General features: G+C 37.9%; 1 protein-coding gene across 1 annotated transcript in view; it reads right to left on the reverse strand.

Annotated features, from left to right (window-relative positions):
- Positions 1-17953, reverse strand: part of LOC123533211 (ATPase MORC2A-like) — a 361550-nt gene that overhangs the window by 242881 nt on the left and 100716 nt on the right. Inside the window, 2 exon segments of the mRNA XM_053519548.1 lie at positions 6008-6296; positions 13833-14050. Of these exon segments, the coding sequence (XP_053375523.1) occupies positions 6008-6296; positions 13833-14050 (507 nt within the window).

Genomic DNA, 17953 nt, shown 5'->3' on the forward strand with positions numbered 1-17953 from the left:
ATAAAACCATAAATGAAATCTCTATATGGCTGCAAAAGCCAAAATAGCCAATTTTGGACCTTTTAGGGGCCATAACTCTGGAACCCATAACGGAATCTGGCCAGTTAAAGAAAGGAACTAAGATCTTGTGGTGATACAAGTTTTGTGCAAGTTTGGTTAAAATTAAATCATAAATGAAACTGCTATTGTGCAGACAAGGTCAAAATAGCTAATTTTGGCCCTTTCAGGGGCCATAACTCTGTAATCCATTATGGGATCTGGCCGGTTCAAGAAAGGAACTCAGATCTAATGGTGACACAAGTTTTGTGCAAGTTTGATTTAATTCAAATCATAAATGAAGCTGCTATTGTGCAGACAAGGTCAAAATAGCTAATTCTGGCCCTTTCAGGGGCCATAACACTAGAACCAATAATGGAATCTGGCCAGTTCAAGAAAGAAACCAAGATGTTATGGTGATACAAGTTTTGTGCAAGTTTGGTTAAAATAAAATCATAAATGAAGCTGCTATTGTGCAGACAAGGTCAAAATAGCTAATTCTGGCCCTTTCAGGGGCCATAACTCTGGAACTCATAATGGAATCTGACCAGTTCAAGAAAGGAATCAAGATCTTATGGTGATACAAGAAGTGTGCCAGTTTGGTAAAAATCAAATCATAAATAAAGCTGCTATTGTGCAGACAAGGTCAAAATAGCTAATTCTGGCCCTTTCAGGGGCCATAACTCTGGAACCTATAATGGGATCTGGCCAGTTCAAGAAAGGAACCGAGATCTTATGGTGATACAAGTTGTGTGCAAGTTTGGTTAAAATAAAATATTAAATGAAACCACTATCGTGCAGACAAGAAATTGTTGACGCACAGGACGCACAGATGACGGACAACGGGTGATCACAAAAGCTTACCTTGTCACTATGCGACAGTGAGCTAAAAAATAAGTTATTTAACCCTTTTCCAATCAGTACTCCACTGGAAACCTATACCTACTGGGAACATAGATCTGTTTGATCTGATAAGCCTGTCTGAACAGAGATATTTGCCAATGATAATATTTTGCTGGTTATTCACATAAAAATGATGGGGTGTGTCACTTAAAACTATTCAAAGTAACAAAGGCCATGCAAAAACATAACAACACATTCACAGGATGGGAGATAATTAAATAAACTTACAGTAGAGGACACTTGCTAAGATCTCAGTGGGGAGTATGTCTATTTAATCCCCACTCAAGTAACACTAATAATTTCCAGTCATTGACATTTAGTTGATATTTGCTGATTTCCTGAGATCTGAATTCCTTTTTTTATTGCTTTATTTTCCATTTTATCACATCTTACACTGACATTATTTATGCACAATTAAATTCTGATTATGTACAACACTTGCAATACATTCATAATTATATATTATACACATAAAATATACTATATACTGTAAATGAAATTGTATTTTATACATTATAGTTGAAATGTTTGTCTATATACATGACAATGTCTCCCATTAATATTTACATCTAACACTTCCTTGATTTGTTTACTGTTTTTTTTTTTGTTTTTTTTTGTATTTTCTATTAAATTTTTAAACAAGAGGGCCATGAAGGCCCTGTATTGCTCACCTGACCTACTGACCTAAAGATCATCGAGATCAACATTCTGACCAAGTTTCATTAAGATATGGTCATAAATGTAGCCTCTAAAGTGTAAACTAGCTTTTCCGTTGATTTGACCCGGTGACCTACTTTTTGACCCCGGATGACCCAGATTCAAACCTGACCTAAAGACTATCAAGATTAACATTCTGATTAAGTTTCATGAAGATACAGTCATAAATTTGGCCTCTAGAGTGTTAACAAGCTTTTCCTTTGATTTAACCTAATGACCTAGTTTTTGACCCCACCTGACCCAGATTTAAACCTGACCTATAGATCATCATGATTAACATTCTGACCAAGTTTCATTAAGATATGGTCATAAATATGGCCTCTACAGTGTTAACTAGCTTTTCCTTTGATTTGACCTAGTGACCTAGTTTTTGAACCTTCATGACCCAGATTCAAAACGGACCTTGAGATCATCAAGATTAACATTCTGACCAAGTTTCAAGAAGATATAGTCTTACATGTGACCTCTACAGTGTTAACAAGCTTTTCCTTTGATTCGACCTAGTGACCTAGTTTTTGATCCCAGATGACCCAATATCAAACTCATCCAAGATTTTATTGAGGGTAACATTCTGACCAAGTTTCATTAAGATTGGGCCAAAATTGTGACCTCCTGAGTGTTAACAAGCTTTTCCTTTGATCTGACCTCATGACCTAGTTTTTGACCCCAGATGACCCAATATCGAACTCAGCCAAGATTTTATTGAGGGTAACATTCTGACCAAGCTTCATTAAGATTGGGCCAAAATTGTGACCTCTAGAGTGTTATCAAGCTTTTCCTTTGATTTGATCTGGTGACCTAGTTTTTGACCCGAGATGACCCAATATCGAACTCGTCCAAGATTTTATTGAGGGTAACATTCTGACCAAGCTTCATTAAGATTGGGCCAAAAATGTAACCTCTAGAGTGTTAACAAGCTTTTCCTTTGATTTGACCAGTTGACCTAGTTTTTGAACCCAGATGACCCAATATCGAACTCATCCAAGATTTTATTGAGGGTAAAATTCTGACCAAGTTTCATTAAGATTAGGTCAAAATTGTGACCTCTAGAGTGTTAACAAGCTTTTCCTTTGATTTGACCTGGTGACCTAGTCATTCTGGTCATCGGAGCTCCAGAAATCTTCCACACGAGGTTATGTATTTCGATGATAATCATTACGGAGGAAGAAAGGTGCATTTCATTTGCCGTTGTTTCTCCCTGGGCCTCCCAAACATCATCACCCCTTCCGTCCAACTGTTGTTGTTTATGTTGAATTTCTTGCCTGGTATATCCATAAAAAATTTGGTTTCTTCAGCAATCATGAAAAAAAAATTTGGATCGAACATCGTGTCAAAAAACCTATAAAATCTATTTGAAATTTCAGTCAAATTTGGTTCGCCATCACGAATAAAATCCCTAACATACCTCGATGAAATATTACGAGTCAAATTTCTATAATTCATCAACTGTCGTAGGTCTTCCAAAGGGGTGTCACTTTCCACGTCATTTTCTATTTGTCACAAGTATAATTCCTCTATTTCCGACGATTCGGAGTCACTTTATAATTCCTCAGACGAAATATCACTAATATCCACATCTGAATCTGGATCCCGACGTGGAATTTCGTAAATATCCTATGGAAAAAATTCTTCGAATTCACTATTGCTATCTGCCATTTTGGTAAATGTACAATTTCATTTTCTGAAAATGAGTTGGGGATTTCCAAAATTTGCTGTATAAATAGTAACGTTTTGAAAGCGAGACTCGGGCATGATTGTAAAATGAACTTTTCCCAATGAATTAAACTTTTAAACCAATAAGTTTTCGCCGTTTTCAATCGGAAAAAGACGAATATTAAACAGTGCATTATCCGGGCGGTTTCAGGCGAATTGTTTGTAGACAGCAAGGGCGGATTGAGGCGTTTCGTTGGATAAGCGATAAGGGTGGATTGGTGCGATATGATTGGAAAAGGGTTAAAGTAACAACAAAGGAAGTAATTCCATAAAGAAAATTGCAAGCCAACAAAAAAAGAGATCTGCCAAATAAACAATATATATTTTAAGTAATGCTCTGAACACTAAATATGATGGGCAGATTTCACATTGCTGTGACCTTGACCTTTGACCTACCAACCTGGTTAAGCACATTGTCTCATCACCACCTACCTACGGTAATACCTTGAATGCTCCGGACACTTAATATGATGAACAGGTTTGACCTTTCAGCTCAGTTTGCGACCTTGACATTAAACCTACAGACCAGATTCATGTTCACTGTGGATGCATAGTCTTGACCTTTTAGCTCAATTTGTGACCTTGACCTTTGACCTACAGAGCCAGTTCTCATCGCCATCTACCTATTTGCCAAGTCTAAAGTCAACAATTTTAATGGTTATAAAGTTATGCTCCGGTCATAAATTATGGACAGATGGGTGGACAGACATGCGTAATCATATAATACATCCAGTTTTTCCAGACCACTGTTGGCCCAAGCATTCTCTTTGATATTGATCAGAACCAATGGTCTAACTAGAAATTGCTTTTGTAAAAAAGCACATGTCTCCCCCAATGCAAAGTCCTATAGGCAAGAAGTCAATAGGGGTCAGGAGCGAAAGTCAAAGAGTCACTGATGGTTGGCTGCAATAGGGATCATCTACTTGGCATGTCCAGTCATCCCGCTAAATTTCAACACTATTGGCCTATTGGTTCTCAAGTCACTGTTCAGGCTCCTGTGACCTTGACCTTTCATCAAGTGACCTCAAAATAAATAGGGGTCATTTACTCTGCATGTACAATCATCCTATTAAGTTTCAACATTCTAGGTCAAGTGGTTCTCAAGTTATTCTCCAGAAATGATTTTACATGACCAGGCCCCTGTGACCTTGACCTTTAATAGACTGACCCCAAAATCAATAGGGATCATCTACTCTGCATGTTCAATCATCCTATGAAGTTTCAACATTCTGGGTCAAGTGGTTCTCAAGTTATTGATCGGAAATTGTTTTCCATGTTCAGGCTCCTGTGACCTTGACCTTTGATCAAGTGACCTCAAAATAAATAGGGGTCATCTACTCTGCATGTCCAATCATCCTATTAAGTTTCAATATTCTGAATAAAGAGGTTCTGAAGTTATTGTTCAGAAATGGTTATCAATGTTCAGGGCCCTGTGACCTTGACCTTTAACGGAGTGACCCCAAAAACAATAGGGGTCATCTATTCCGCATGAACAATCATCCTATGAAGTTTCAACATTATGGGTCGAGTGGTTCTCAAGTTACTGACCGGAAATGGTTTTCAATGTTTAGGCCCCTGTGACCTTGACCTTTAACGGAGGGACTCCAAAATCAATAGGGGTCATCTACTTTGCATGTTCAATCATCCTATGAAGTTTCAACATTCTGGGTTAAGTGGTACTCAAGTTATTGATCGAAATGGTTTTCAATGTTCAGGCCCCTGTGACCTTGACCTTTGACGCAGTGACCCCAAAAACAAAAGGGGTCATCTACTCTACATGACCAATCATCCTATGAAGTTTCAACATTCTGGGTCAAGTGGTTCTCTAGTTATTGATCGGAAATGGTTTTCAATGTTCAGACCCCTGTGACCTTGACCTTTGACAGAGTGACCCCAAAAACAATAGGGGTCATCTACTCTTCATGATCAATCATCCTATGAAGTTTCAACATTCTGGGTCAAGTGGTTCTCTAGTTATTGATCAGAAATGGTTTTCAATGTTCAGGCCCCTGTGACCTTGACCTTTGACAGAGTGACCCCAAAATCAATAGGAGTCATCTACTCTTCATGACCAATCACCCTATGAAGTTTCAACATTCTGGGTCAAGTGGTTCTCTAGGTATTGACCGGAAATGGTTTTCAATGTTCAGGCCCCTGTGACTTTGACCTTTGACGGAGTGACCCCAAAAACAATAGGGGTTGTCTACTCCAGCAGCCCTACAACCCTATGAAGTTTGAAGGTTCTAGGTCAAATGGTTCTCCAGTTATTGCTCGGAAATGAAGTGTGACGTACGGACGGACGGACGTTCCTACATATGGATACTTATGTGGCTACTCTTTTGTTCTCTCTATTGTTCTTTTGCCATGTAAGAGAAAAATAGCCACATAAAAGCCTTAGGGAATGAATGACATCAAAGAAAAAGTACAGTTACCTATTGTTCCTATAGCCACCTAAGTATGCAAATGTGAGCTCGGAAGGACGGACAGGGCAAAAACAATATGTCTCCCCCAGAGAAGGGGGGGGGGGAGACATAATGACAGATCAACATGAGCAAAACAGTATACCCCTTTTTCTTTGAAAAAGAGGCATGAATATGAACATTTCTTGTTTTGATAACTTTTAAAAACAATCACTTACTAATTGTGCTTTTGACAGGCTTTTGGTTCTACCTTCCAAATCCTTTGCTCTACTTTGTGCCTCTTTGGCTCTTAATTCAGCTGCTTTGGCTTCTTCTAAGGCTTTCTTAGCTTCGGTTTCTGCTCTAGACTTAAATCTATTTGATGTGTATTTATAGAGTTTAGGTTTATATAAACACGAGGTAAGTTTTCTAGTTCGCACTTTTTTCCCTTGAATATAAACTTTCATTCTAGGGTCCATATACAACACAGCCACATATGATCTGAAAGACTTCCTTTCGGCCATTAACCTGCAAACCAAGATTTAAACGTTCAATGTTACAATGATATTGCTAAATGTTAATAAATAATGAGAATCAGAAGACAACATTTGATTTAGCCCTGCTTTTGAATTAAACTGTGACTATTCTTTTATTTTTACTAATGAAACAATTGGGATAACTACTTATTAACATTCATTTTTGCAGATACCACATACCTTAGCACTTTTAGCAACAAGAGGACCATGATGGTCCTGAATCGCTCACCTCTTCCCACATGATCCAGTTTTGAGTATGACGTCGTTTTTTCTATTATTTGACATAGTGACCTAGTTTTTGAGCTCATGTGACCCAGTTTTGAACTTGACCTAGATATTATCAAGATAAAAATTCTGAACAATTTTCATGAAGATCCATTGAAAAATATGGTCTCTAGAGAGGTCACAAGGTTTTTCTATTATTTGACCTATTGACCTAGTTTTTTAAGGCACGTGACCCAGTTTCAAACTTTACCTAGATATCATCAAGGTGAACATTCTGACCAATTTTCATGAAGATCCATTCAAGGGTATGGCCTCTAGAGAGGTCACAAGGTCTTTCTATTTCAAGACCTACTGACCTAGTTTTTGATCGCAGTTGATCCAGTTTCAAACTTGACCTAGATATCATCAAGATGAACATTCAGACCAATTTTCATACAGATCCCATGAAAAATATGGCCTCTAGAGAGGTCACAACGTTTTTTCATTATTTGACCTACTGACCTACTTTATGATGGCACGTGACCCACTTTCGAACTTGACTTAGATATCATCAAGGTGAACATTCTGACCAATTTTTATGGAGATCCATTCACAAGTATGGCCTCTAGAGATGTCACAAGTTTTTTCTATTTTTAGACCTACTGACCTAGTTTTTGACCCCACATGACCCTGTTTCGAATCTGACCTAGATATCATCAAGATGAACATTCAGACAAACTTTCATGAAGATCCATTGAAAAATATGGTCTTCAGAGAGGTCACAAGGTTTTTCTATTATTTGACCTACTGACCTAGTTTTTGACTGCACATGGCCCACTTTCGAACTTGACCTAGATATCATAAAGATCAACATTCAGACCAACTTTCATACAGATCCCATGGAAAATATGGCCTCTAGTTAGGTCACAAGGTTTTTCTATTATTTGACCTACTGACCTAGTTTTTGATGGCAAGTGACCCACTTTCGAACTTGACTTAGATATCATCAAGGTGAACATTCTGACAAATTTTCATGAAGATTTCATGAAATATATGGCCTCTAGAGAGGTCACAAGGTTTTTCTATTTTTAGACCTACTGACCTAGTTTTTGACCGCACGTGACCCAGTTTCCAACTTGACCTAGATATCATCAAGATGAACATTCAGACCAATTTTCACACAGATCCCATGAAAAATATGGCCTTTAGAGAGGTCACAAGGTTTTTCTATTATTTGACCTACTGACCTAGTTTTAGAAGGCACGTGACCCAGTTTCAAACTTGACCTAGATATCACCAAGGTGAACGTTCTGACCAACTTTCATGAAGATCTTGTGAAATATATGACCTCTAGAAAGGTCACAAGGTTTTTCTACTTTTAGACCTACTGACCTAGTTTTTGATGGCACTTGACCCAGTTTCGAACTTGACCTAGATATCATCAAGATGAACATTCAGATTAACTTTCATACAGATCCAATGAAAAATATGGCCTTTAGAGAGGTCACAAGGTTTTTCTATTATTTGACCTACTGACCTAGTTTTTGATGGCACGTGACCCAGTTTCGAACTTGACCTAGATATCATCAAGGTGAACGTTCTGACCAATTTTCATGAAGATCTTGTGAAATATATGGCCTCTAGAGAGGTCACAAGGTTTTTCTATTTTTAGACCTACTGACCTAGTTTTTGACCGCACATGACCCAGTTTCAAACTTGACCTAGATATCATCAAGATGAACATTCTGACCAATTTTCTTGAAGATCCACTGAAAATTATGGCCTCTAGAGAGGTCACAAGGTTTTTCTATTTTTAGACCTACTGACCTAGTTTTTGACGGCACGTGACCCAGTTTCGAACTTGACCTAGATATCATCAAGGTGAACATTCTGACCAACTTTCATAAAGATCCCATGAAAAATGTGACCTCTAGAGTGGTCACAAGCAAAAGTTTACGGACGCACGCACGGACGGACGACGGACACCGCGCGATCACAAAAGCTCACCTTGTCACTTTGTGACAGGTGAGCTAACAAGTGAGATTTGTTTAAAACTAAATTTCTTTACACACAATAAGAGACCATTCCTGGTGTCCTTTGTGTACTTTAAATTTGATACTTTTATCAATTTTATGTGTGCATCAATAATGACATTGTAAACAATGGGCTGTGTTTTCTTTAAGAACAAAAGTAATGTTGACGTTTGAAAAAGGTGTCTTGGAGTTGCGCATGACAAAATCCCTTGATGGATGGCAGTGTAATGGAACAGAAACAAAACAGACACTGACAACATTTGACCTCGGTGACCTTGACCTCTGGTTTTGTGCATGAGATATTAGCTTTTTATGGTGAAAGTTTGTGCCAACTTTCTTTCCAATACAGTCAAACTTTGTTCGCTTGAAGTCGATGGAACCAGCAAAATTTGTTCCGAGTTATCAGTTGTTCGAGCCATCGAACAAAATATAATATACAGGCATTTCGCCGGGACCTGACAACAAGTTCAATCAGAAGGTGTTGTACGAATGTTCAGAGTTTGAGTCAATGAAGTTTGACTGTATCTATTCTATTCTTGCATAGCAAAGTTATTAACTGCAAAAGAAAAACAAGAGGGCCAAGATGGCCCTAGGTCACTCACCTGAGAAACACACCGTAACAGTGTAAACATGTTTGACCTAGTGATTTCATGGAAAAAAACATTCTGACAAATTATCATCAAAATTGGAGCAAAAATGTTAAGTATAAACAAGTATTTTTTTATTTGAACTAGTGACCTAGTTTTTTACACCAGATGACCTATATTCGAACTTGACCTAGATTTCATCAAGGCTATCATTCTGACCAAATTTCATGAAGATCAATTGAAAAATACAGCCTCTATCACATACACAAGGTTTCTCTTTGATTTGACCTAGTGACCTAGTTTTTGACCCCAGACTATCCATATTCACACTTGACCTAGATTTCATCAAGGCAACCATTCTGACCAAATGTTATGAAAATCCAGTGTAAAATGCAGCCCCTATTGCATACACAAGGTTTTTCCTTGATTTGACCTAGTAACCTAGTTTTTGAACCCAGATGACCCATATTCAAACTTGACCTAGATTTCATCAAGGCTACCATTCCGACAAAATTTCATGAAAATCAGTTGAACAAGAGCTGTCACTAATGGTGACAAATGCCCCCGCAGCACCTTGACCTTTGACCTGGTGACCCCAAAGTCAGTAGGGGTGGTGTACTCAATAAGTACTATCAGCATGTAAAGTTTGAAGGTCCTGGGTGAAGTGGTTCGCATGTAAAGTGCCTTCATGCAAAAAGTTAACGTTGGCCCCTGTGACCTTGACCTTGGACCTGGTGACCCCAAAGTCAGTAGGGTTGGTGTACTCATAAAGTACTATCAGCATGTAAAGTTTGAAGGTCCTGGGTGAAGTGGTTCGCGAGTAAAGTGCCTTCATGCAAATAGTTAATGTTGGCCCCTGTGACCTTGACCTTTGACCCCAAAGTCAGTAACAGTGGTGTACTCTGTAAGTACTATCAGCAAGTGAAGTTTGAAGGTCCTGGGTGCAGTGGTTCGCGAGTAAAGTGCCTTCATGCAAAAAGTTAACGTTGGCCCCTGTGACCTTGACCTTTGACCTGGTGACCCCAAAGTCAGTAGGGGTGGTGTACTCAATAAGTACTATCAGCATGTGAAGTTTGAAGGTCCTGGGTGCAGTGGTTCGCGAGTAAAGTGCCTTCATGCAAAAAGTTAACGTTGGCCCCTGTGACCTTGACTTTTGACCTGGTGACCCAAAAGTAGTAGGGGTGGTGTACTCAATAAGTACTATCAGCATGTGAAGTTTGAAGGTCCTGGGTGCAGTGGTTAGCGAGTAAAGTGCCTTCATGCAAAAAGTTAACGTTGGCCCATGTGACCTTCACCTTTGACCTGGTGACCCCAAAGTCAGTAGGGGTGGTATACTCAATAAGTACTATCAGCATGTGAAGTTTGAAGGTCCTGGGTGCAGTGATTTGCAAGTAAAGTGCCTTCATGCAAAAAGTTAACGTTGTGACAAACGAACGAACTAACTAACGAACTAACGGACGGACAGTTGAAAACTATTATGCCTCCCTTCGGGGGCATAAAAATACAGCCTTTATCGCATACACAAGGTTTTTCTTTGATTTTATCTAGTGACCTACTTTTTGACCCCAGAGGACCCATATTCTAATTCTATCTAGATTTCATCAAGGCAATCATTCTGACTTAATTTCAGGAAAATCAACTGAAAAATACAGCCTCTATCGCATACAAAAGGTTTTCCTTTGATTTGACCTGGTGACCTAATTTTTGACCCCAGATGACCTATATTTGCATTTGACCTATATTTCATATATGCAATCATTTTGACCAAAATTCATAAAGATTAATTGAAAAATACAGCCTCTATTGCATACAAAAGGTTTTTCTTTGATTTGACCTAGTGACCTAGTTTTTGACCCCAGATGACCCATTTTCGAAATAAACCTAGATTTCCTCAATGTAATCATTCTGACTAAAATTCATAAAGATTAATTAAAAAATACAGCCTCTATGGCATACACAAGGTTTTTCTTTGATTTGACCTAGTGACCTAGTTTTTGACCCCAGATGACCCATAATCAAACTCGGCCTAGATTTCATCAAGATAATTATTCTGACCAAAATTTATGAAGATTATTGAAAAATACAGACTCTATATTGCATACACAAGGGTTTTCTTTGATTTGACCTAGTGACCTAGTTTTTGACCCCAGATAACCCATTTTCGAATTCGGCTTAGATTTCATCAAGGTAATCGACCAAAATTTATGAAGATAATTGAAAAATACAGCCTCTATTGCATACACAAGGTCTTTCTTTGATTTGACCTAGTGACCTAGTTTTTGATCCTGGATGACCCATTTTCAAACTCGGCCTAGATTTCATCAAGGTTATCATTCTGACCAAAATTCATGAAGATCAGTTGAAAAATACAGCCTCTATCGCATACACTAGCTAAATGTTGACAGACAGACGACAGACAGACAGACGACAGACGCCGGACATCGAGCGATCACAAAAACTCACCTGAGCATTGCTCAGGTGAGATTACAAGTTTACATGAGAACAGAAGTTATTGGCCTACAAACCAACAACAGGGCTTTTTCCCCCTATAAATAAACCTCTGGTAAAAGGAGTTAATCCCAAAGCAAACAAGAGCTGTCACAGGAGACAGCGCGCTTGACTATTTCGATGCTGGGTAGTGAAACTGTGCACATCTGAGGAAGCTAGAGCTGCCACTGGAGTTTGAATCAAATCCATTTAGTAATAACTAAGATAGAGTGAAAATGCATCAAAATTAACCTTAAATTCTAAGTAAAAGAGGACATAATTCAAGAAAAATTGGTACCAGAGTTATGCACCTTGTGTCATATGATGAGGGTGATAAGATGGAACAAATATTTTAAGTTTGAATCAAATCCAGTCAGTAATAACTGAGATAGAGTGAAAGTGCATCAAAACTTTAACCTGAAATTCTAAGTGAAAAGGGGAGATAATTCATAAATTTATTGGTGTAAGAATTATGTCTCTTATGTTATATGAGGTGGGTGATGATGTTGAACAACTATTTTAAGTTGAATCATATCCATTTAGTTACTTAGATCACTTATAATAATGATCCTACATACCAAGTCTGGTGAAATTTATCTAGTCTTTCAACAGAACTTGTTTAAATATATTTATAATTTAGGGGCTTTTAAAATGGAACAAGTGTCCCCAAGTTGAAAACATTTGATAAAGGGCCTTATAATAATGCTACAAATCAAGTTTGGTGAAGATCCATCAAGCTGTTCATGAGAAGTCTTCTGAAGGCATTTCTATTTTAGTTTTAGTGGACTGACTGCCCCCATTAGTATAAATTTGGGGAAGGACCTTATAATGATGCTACAGACGAAGTTTGATAAAGATCCTTCCAGCTGTTCATGAGAAGTTATTTATAAGGTATTTCTAATTTTGGCTCTAGCGGCCCATTTTTGCCAAGCACACCCATTTGAACAAAGTTTGGAGAGTACCTCATTATGATGCTACCGACCAAGTTTCTTAGAGATCCGATGAAGTCTTTTAAAGATATTTCTAATTTTGGTTCTAGCAGGCCCCTTTTAGACCAAGTTTAATGAAGATCAAGTAGTTCATGAGAAGAAGTTGTTTAAAGGTATTTCTAATTTTAGCTCTAGGGGTCCCTAAAAGGAGCCAAGTGCCCCTATTTGAAAAAAATTTGGAGAGGATCTTATAATGATGCTACTGACCAAGTTTGTTTGAGGTCCGTCAAGCAGTTCATGAGAAGAAGTCTTTTAAAGGCATTTCTATTTTTTCTTCTACTGGCCCAAAAAAGAAGCCAAGTGCCCCCATTTGAACAAATTTGGGAGAGGACCTTAAAATGATGCTACAGACCAAGATTGATGAAAATCCTTCAAGAGATTCATGAGAAGAAGTCTTTTAAAAGTTTTTATACTTTTAGCTCTAGCGGCCCAAAAAAGCGGCCAAGTGCCCAATTTGAATAAAATTTGGAGAGGACCTTAAAATTATGCTACAGACCATGTTTGATGAAGATCCATCAAGTGATTCATCAGAAGAAGTCTGTTAAAGGTATTTTTTTATTTTAAGCTCTAGTGGACCAAAAAAGGGGCCAAGTGCCCCCATTTGAACAAAATTGGGAGTGGACCTTATAGATGCTAAAGACCAAGTTCAATGAAGGTCCATCCAGTGGTTAATGAGAAGCCATTTAAAGGTATTTCTATTTTTAGCTCTAGTGGCCCTTAAAAGGGGCTAAGTGCCCCTATCTGAACAAATTTGGGAGAGGACCTTATAAAGATGCTACAGACCAAGTATGATGAAGATCCATGAAACAGTTCATGAGAAGTTCTTTTTTCCTATTTTCAGCTCTGACGGCCCCTAATGGGGGCCAAGGTGAACCATTTGAACAAACTAGATATGTTACTAACCAAGTTTGGTGTAATTCTGACCTGTAGTTTCAGAGAAGATGTTAAAGTAAAAATGTTGATGCAGGACATCTGACGATGGACTATCTGCCTATACTAATAGCTCACCCTGAACAAAGTTCAGGCGAGCTGAAAAAATGTTGATAGAAGGACAGACGATTGATGGTGAGTAATCACAAAACAGCTCACACCTAACACTGGTTCAGGTTAGCTTAAAATGTAGAGGAGTCAAATACACAAGAAAGTGTGATTGATGGATGGAATGACTGACAGTTCAAACACTACATGAATCCCGGTTTTCAAAACCAGGCCCATTAAAATCTTTTACCCATCATCTGAGTCAAAATCTGACTCTGGATTTGTCAGTATGATGTCCTGTGGGTCTGTAAGTATATCCAACTCTGGGTCACCATTGTCTAGCAGTTTCATATTGTACACCATGACTAGAGTACCAGAATCACCCTCTATACGATCAAACTGCGCAAAAAAATCATCATCAGTTTTGAAAGGTGAATATCGCAGAATAACATCCATCTCCATGGCAAACTGAAAAATACAAATGTATATATTTTATGGAGACACTAAAACACAGACTAAAACAGAAATAAACATTATTCAAATGTAGATCTTGTAGATCAATTACCAAGTTTTTAAATAAATTGACCTACTGACCTAGTTTTTTAACCTAGTAACTAAGTGATCCAGTTACAAATTTACTTTGATTTTAAACAAGAACTCCGAAACCTGACCTTGACTGTTTGACCTTGAATATAGGTATGACATCGAATCGTAAATGGTAACAACTGTGTTTAGTATAAACTAGTGCTGTCACTGAAGCTGATGAATGTTCACCCAACATGCACTGACACAGTACATTGCAATTTGACGTACACACGACTCTATGTATACAGACTCAATGTATATAGCATAATAACAATAATGCTGCAGAATATTTTTCTGAAAGAACCCAACATGCATCATGCACAAGTAAGGTTGGTACTGATCACTTATGTGAAGTTTCATTAAATTGTGTGCAATGGTTCCGGAGATTAGGCGCGTACAAGATTGCATATGCAGACTCTATGTATATAGCATAGTAACAAAACACAAAGTCTCATAACTCTGCAGAATTATTTTCTGAAAGAGCCTAACATGCAACATGCACAACTAGGATTACTACTGATCACTTGTGTTAAGTTTCATTAAATTGTGAGCATGGGAAAGAGGAGAGTTAGTTTGCACAAGATTGTATATGCAGACTGTACGAACATACAAAAAACATAGTCCTATAATTGTGCAGAACTTTTTTCTGAAACGTAAAAAAAACTTAATACTTAATTATTTTTTTTACTTAAATTTTTTTTTTTCGTCTTTGGAGTACTTCATCCTGGGCTTCCCCGGCACAGGTAAGTAATACTAATATATGTGCCCAGGATGAGGTAAATATAAAAATCCAACATTAGGCGACAATAAAATAATTACTTGATTTTCATCCCCGCCCGCCCCCTCTTCAAACCCCCCGCCCCCTAAATTTTATTAAACCAAAAAACGAAAATGTTCAACTGAGTTCTGTAAGAGTACCGGTCCAGTACAGCGTTTATACTTACCAATAATATCCGGCGGTGTATTAGTAAACAAAAACAGCTGGAGATGGGAATCGGCAAAGATAACAATGGTTTTCTTAATTGTTCAGGCCTAAAAAGGCCAGAAAGTTTTAAAAGATTGGCATGCCTGCCGTTTTAGCGACGACAATACGTTGCTTGATCTATTCAACGATTTTTTATTGGGAAAATTAGATAGAAAGACGTCTGTTGCAGACGATTTCAACAGTTGTATCCGTGTTTTCTGGTGGAAGTAAACATGACCAAACAGTGTGTAACCTATTGACTAGACTTTCACATGTGGTTTCATTTCTTGGACCGTATATAAAATTTGTGATAAATGACAATGAGTCCAGTGCAGACGCTGAGAAAAGTGCCAAAACGGACGCTTAAATTACCATTCTTATGTCGGCATCTAGGAATGCCTCGAATCTACCAGCTAAGTATCAAAATGTGACAAACATGTACACTTAACATACGATTTTTGCTTCTTTAATCAAAATAATTGATCTGTACAGTCCCTATAGCAAGATATAAAGAGTATAGATACATATTCAATCATAAAAGCGTCGGCTAAGAAAAATAAAAAATAAAAATAAAATGTCACCCTCCCATTTAGGAAAAAATTTGGATAAAAATCTAGCAATTAATTTATAATGGCCTTAGAGATACACTAAAAATGAATACAAAACAACAGTGCCAGAATGTCACAATATACGCCCGTCACAGCAAATTTCTTTACACTAGCACCTGTATTTGCAAATGGAATTTTAATTTTTTGATAGTAATTATTGTAATTCTTTTGTTTTTCTAAATCCACATAAAAACTCCTTACCAGGTAGAGATACCTTAAAATACACCTAAAATTTGAAAGTAGCATCTATGTTGTACCACAGAAAAGTGGTCTTGGTTTTTCCCTACGGTCAATTATAAAAAAGTTACAATATAAGTTATTTATAGTAACAACTAAGGGAAGTTAATCTTAAAAAAAAAAAAAAAAAAAAAAAAAAAAAAAAAAAAAAAAAAAATCCCCCCCCAAAAAATTATAAGTCTACACAAAAATCCTTACCAGGTAGAGATATGTCAAAATACACCCCAGAATTGGATGTAACATGCATGTTGTACTACAGAAAAGTGGTCTCGATTTTTCCCTTCGACTAGTAATGAAAAAGTTACAATACAAGCTATTTATAGTAACAACAAAGGGAAGTAATTCTAAAGAAGGGACCTGCGCATGACGATTCGTCTCATGATGGTGTACAATTGTGCCAAGTTACATCAAATTCCCTCCATGCATGAAGAAGAAATGCTTCGGAAAAAGTCATTCTTGCATCTGACCTTTTGCCTCTAAGTGTGACCTTGACCTTAGACCTAGGGACCTGGTTCTTGCGCAAGACACTCCATCTCGTGGTGGTGAACATTTGTGCCAAGTTATATCAAAATCCCTCCATGTATGAAGAAGAAATGCTCCGGACAAAGTTTTCATTCTTGTATCCTTTGACCTCTAAGTGTGACCTTGACCTTAGATCTAGGGATCTGGTTCTTGCGCAAGACACTCCGTCTCATGATGGTGAACAATTGTGCCAAGTTAAATCCAAATCTCTCCATGCATGAAGTAGATATGCTCCGGACAAAGTCATTCTTTAATTTGACCTTTGATCTCTAAGTGCGACCTTGACCTTAGACCTAGGGAACTGGTTCTTGCGCATGAACTCCATCTCATGATGGTGAACAACTGTGCCAAGTTTCATCAAAATCCCTCCATGCATGAAGAAGATATGCTCTGGACAAAGTCTATGGATGCCGCCCGCCCGCCCATCCGCCAGCCAGGGGCGTTCTCATAATATGTCCCATTTTTCAAACGGGCGTATAAGAATAGTCCTACCGACACATGTTACCACAGGAAAATGTATTTACTTTTTACATAGGACTAATAATAAAAAGTTAGTAAAAATACCTAAAATATTAAAAATACCCTAAAAAAAGTTGTGCATGCACAATGAAAAATCCCTTCGCTAAATATAAGGTCAAATGACACTATACAATATATATTTAAACAAGAGTTGTCACTATTGGTGACAAATGCCCCCTAAGTAGGCCAAAGAATGCCACAATTGTATGCGGAAAAAATCACATATCATTTTGTGACCTTGACCTAAGCGGCCTCGGTCATAAGTGTGACACATCTTCTCAATATGGTTAACATTATTTTCAAACCCCTTGATAAATGGTAGAGTTATGGAACAGACAAGAAACACCTTTGACTTCTAAGTGTGACCTTGACCTTGGAGCTAGGGGTCTGGGTCTTGCACATGACACCTCATCTCATTATAGGGAACATTTATGCCAAGTAATTTCAAAATCCCTTCATCAATGGCAGAGTTATGGACCAGACAAGAAACAGACCATGTTAACCTTTGACCTCAAAGTGTGACCTTAACCTTTGACCTCAAAGTGTGACCTTGACCTTTGAGCTAGGGGTCTTGGTCTTGCACATGACATGTTGTCTTATTATTGTAAACATTTATGCAACGTTGTTTCAAAATCCCTTCATGGATGGCAGAGTTATGGACCAGACACGAAACAGACCATGTTAACCTTTGACCTCTAAGTGTGACCTTGACCTTGGAGCTAGGGGTCTGGGTCTTGCGCATGACACGTCGTCTCATTATGGTGAACATTTATGCCAAGTTATTTCAAAATCCCTTTATGGATGGAAGAGTTACAGCCCGGACAAGAATTTACTGGATGCACCGACTCAAGCACGGACGGACAGTGCGATTTTAATATGGCCCACCTTTGGGGGCAAAAAAATTAGGGTCAACAAGAGTGGCAGACTGTCACAAAA

Source organism: Mercenaria mercenaria, chromosome 12 (assembly GCF_021730395.1).
Source record: "Mercenaria mercenaria strain notata chromosome 12, MADL_Memer_1, whole genome shotgun sequence".
Lineage (NCBI taxonomy): Eukaryota > Metazoa > Mollusca > Bivalvia > Venerida > Veneridae > Mercenaria > Mercenaria mercenaria.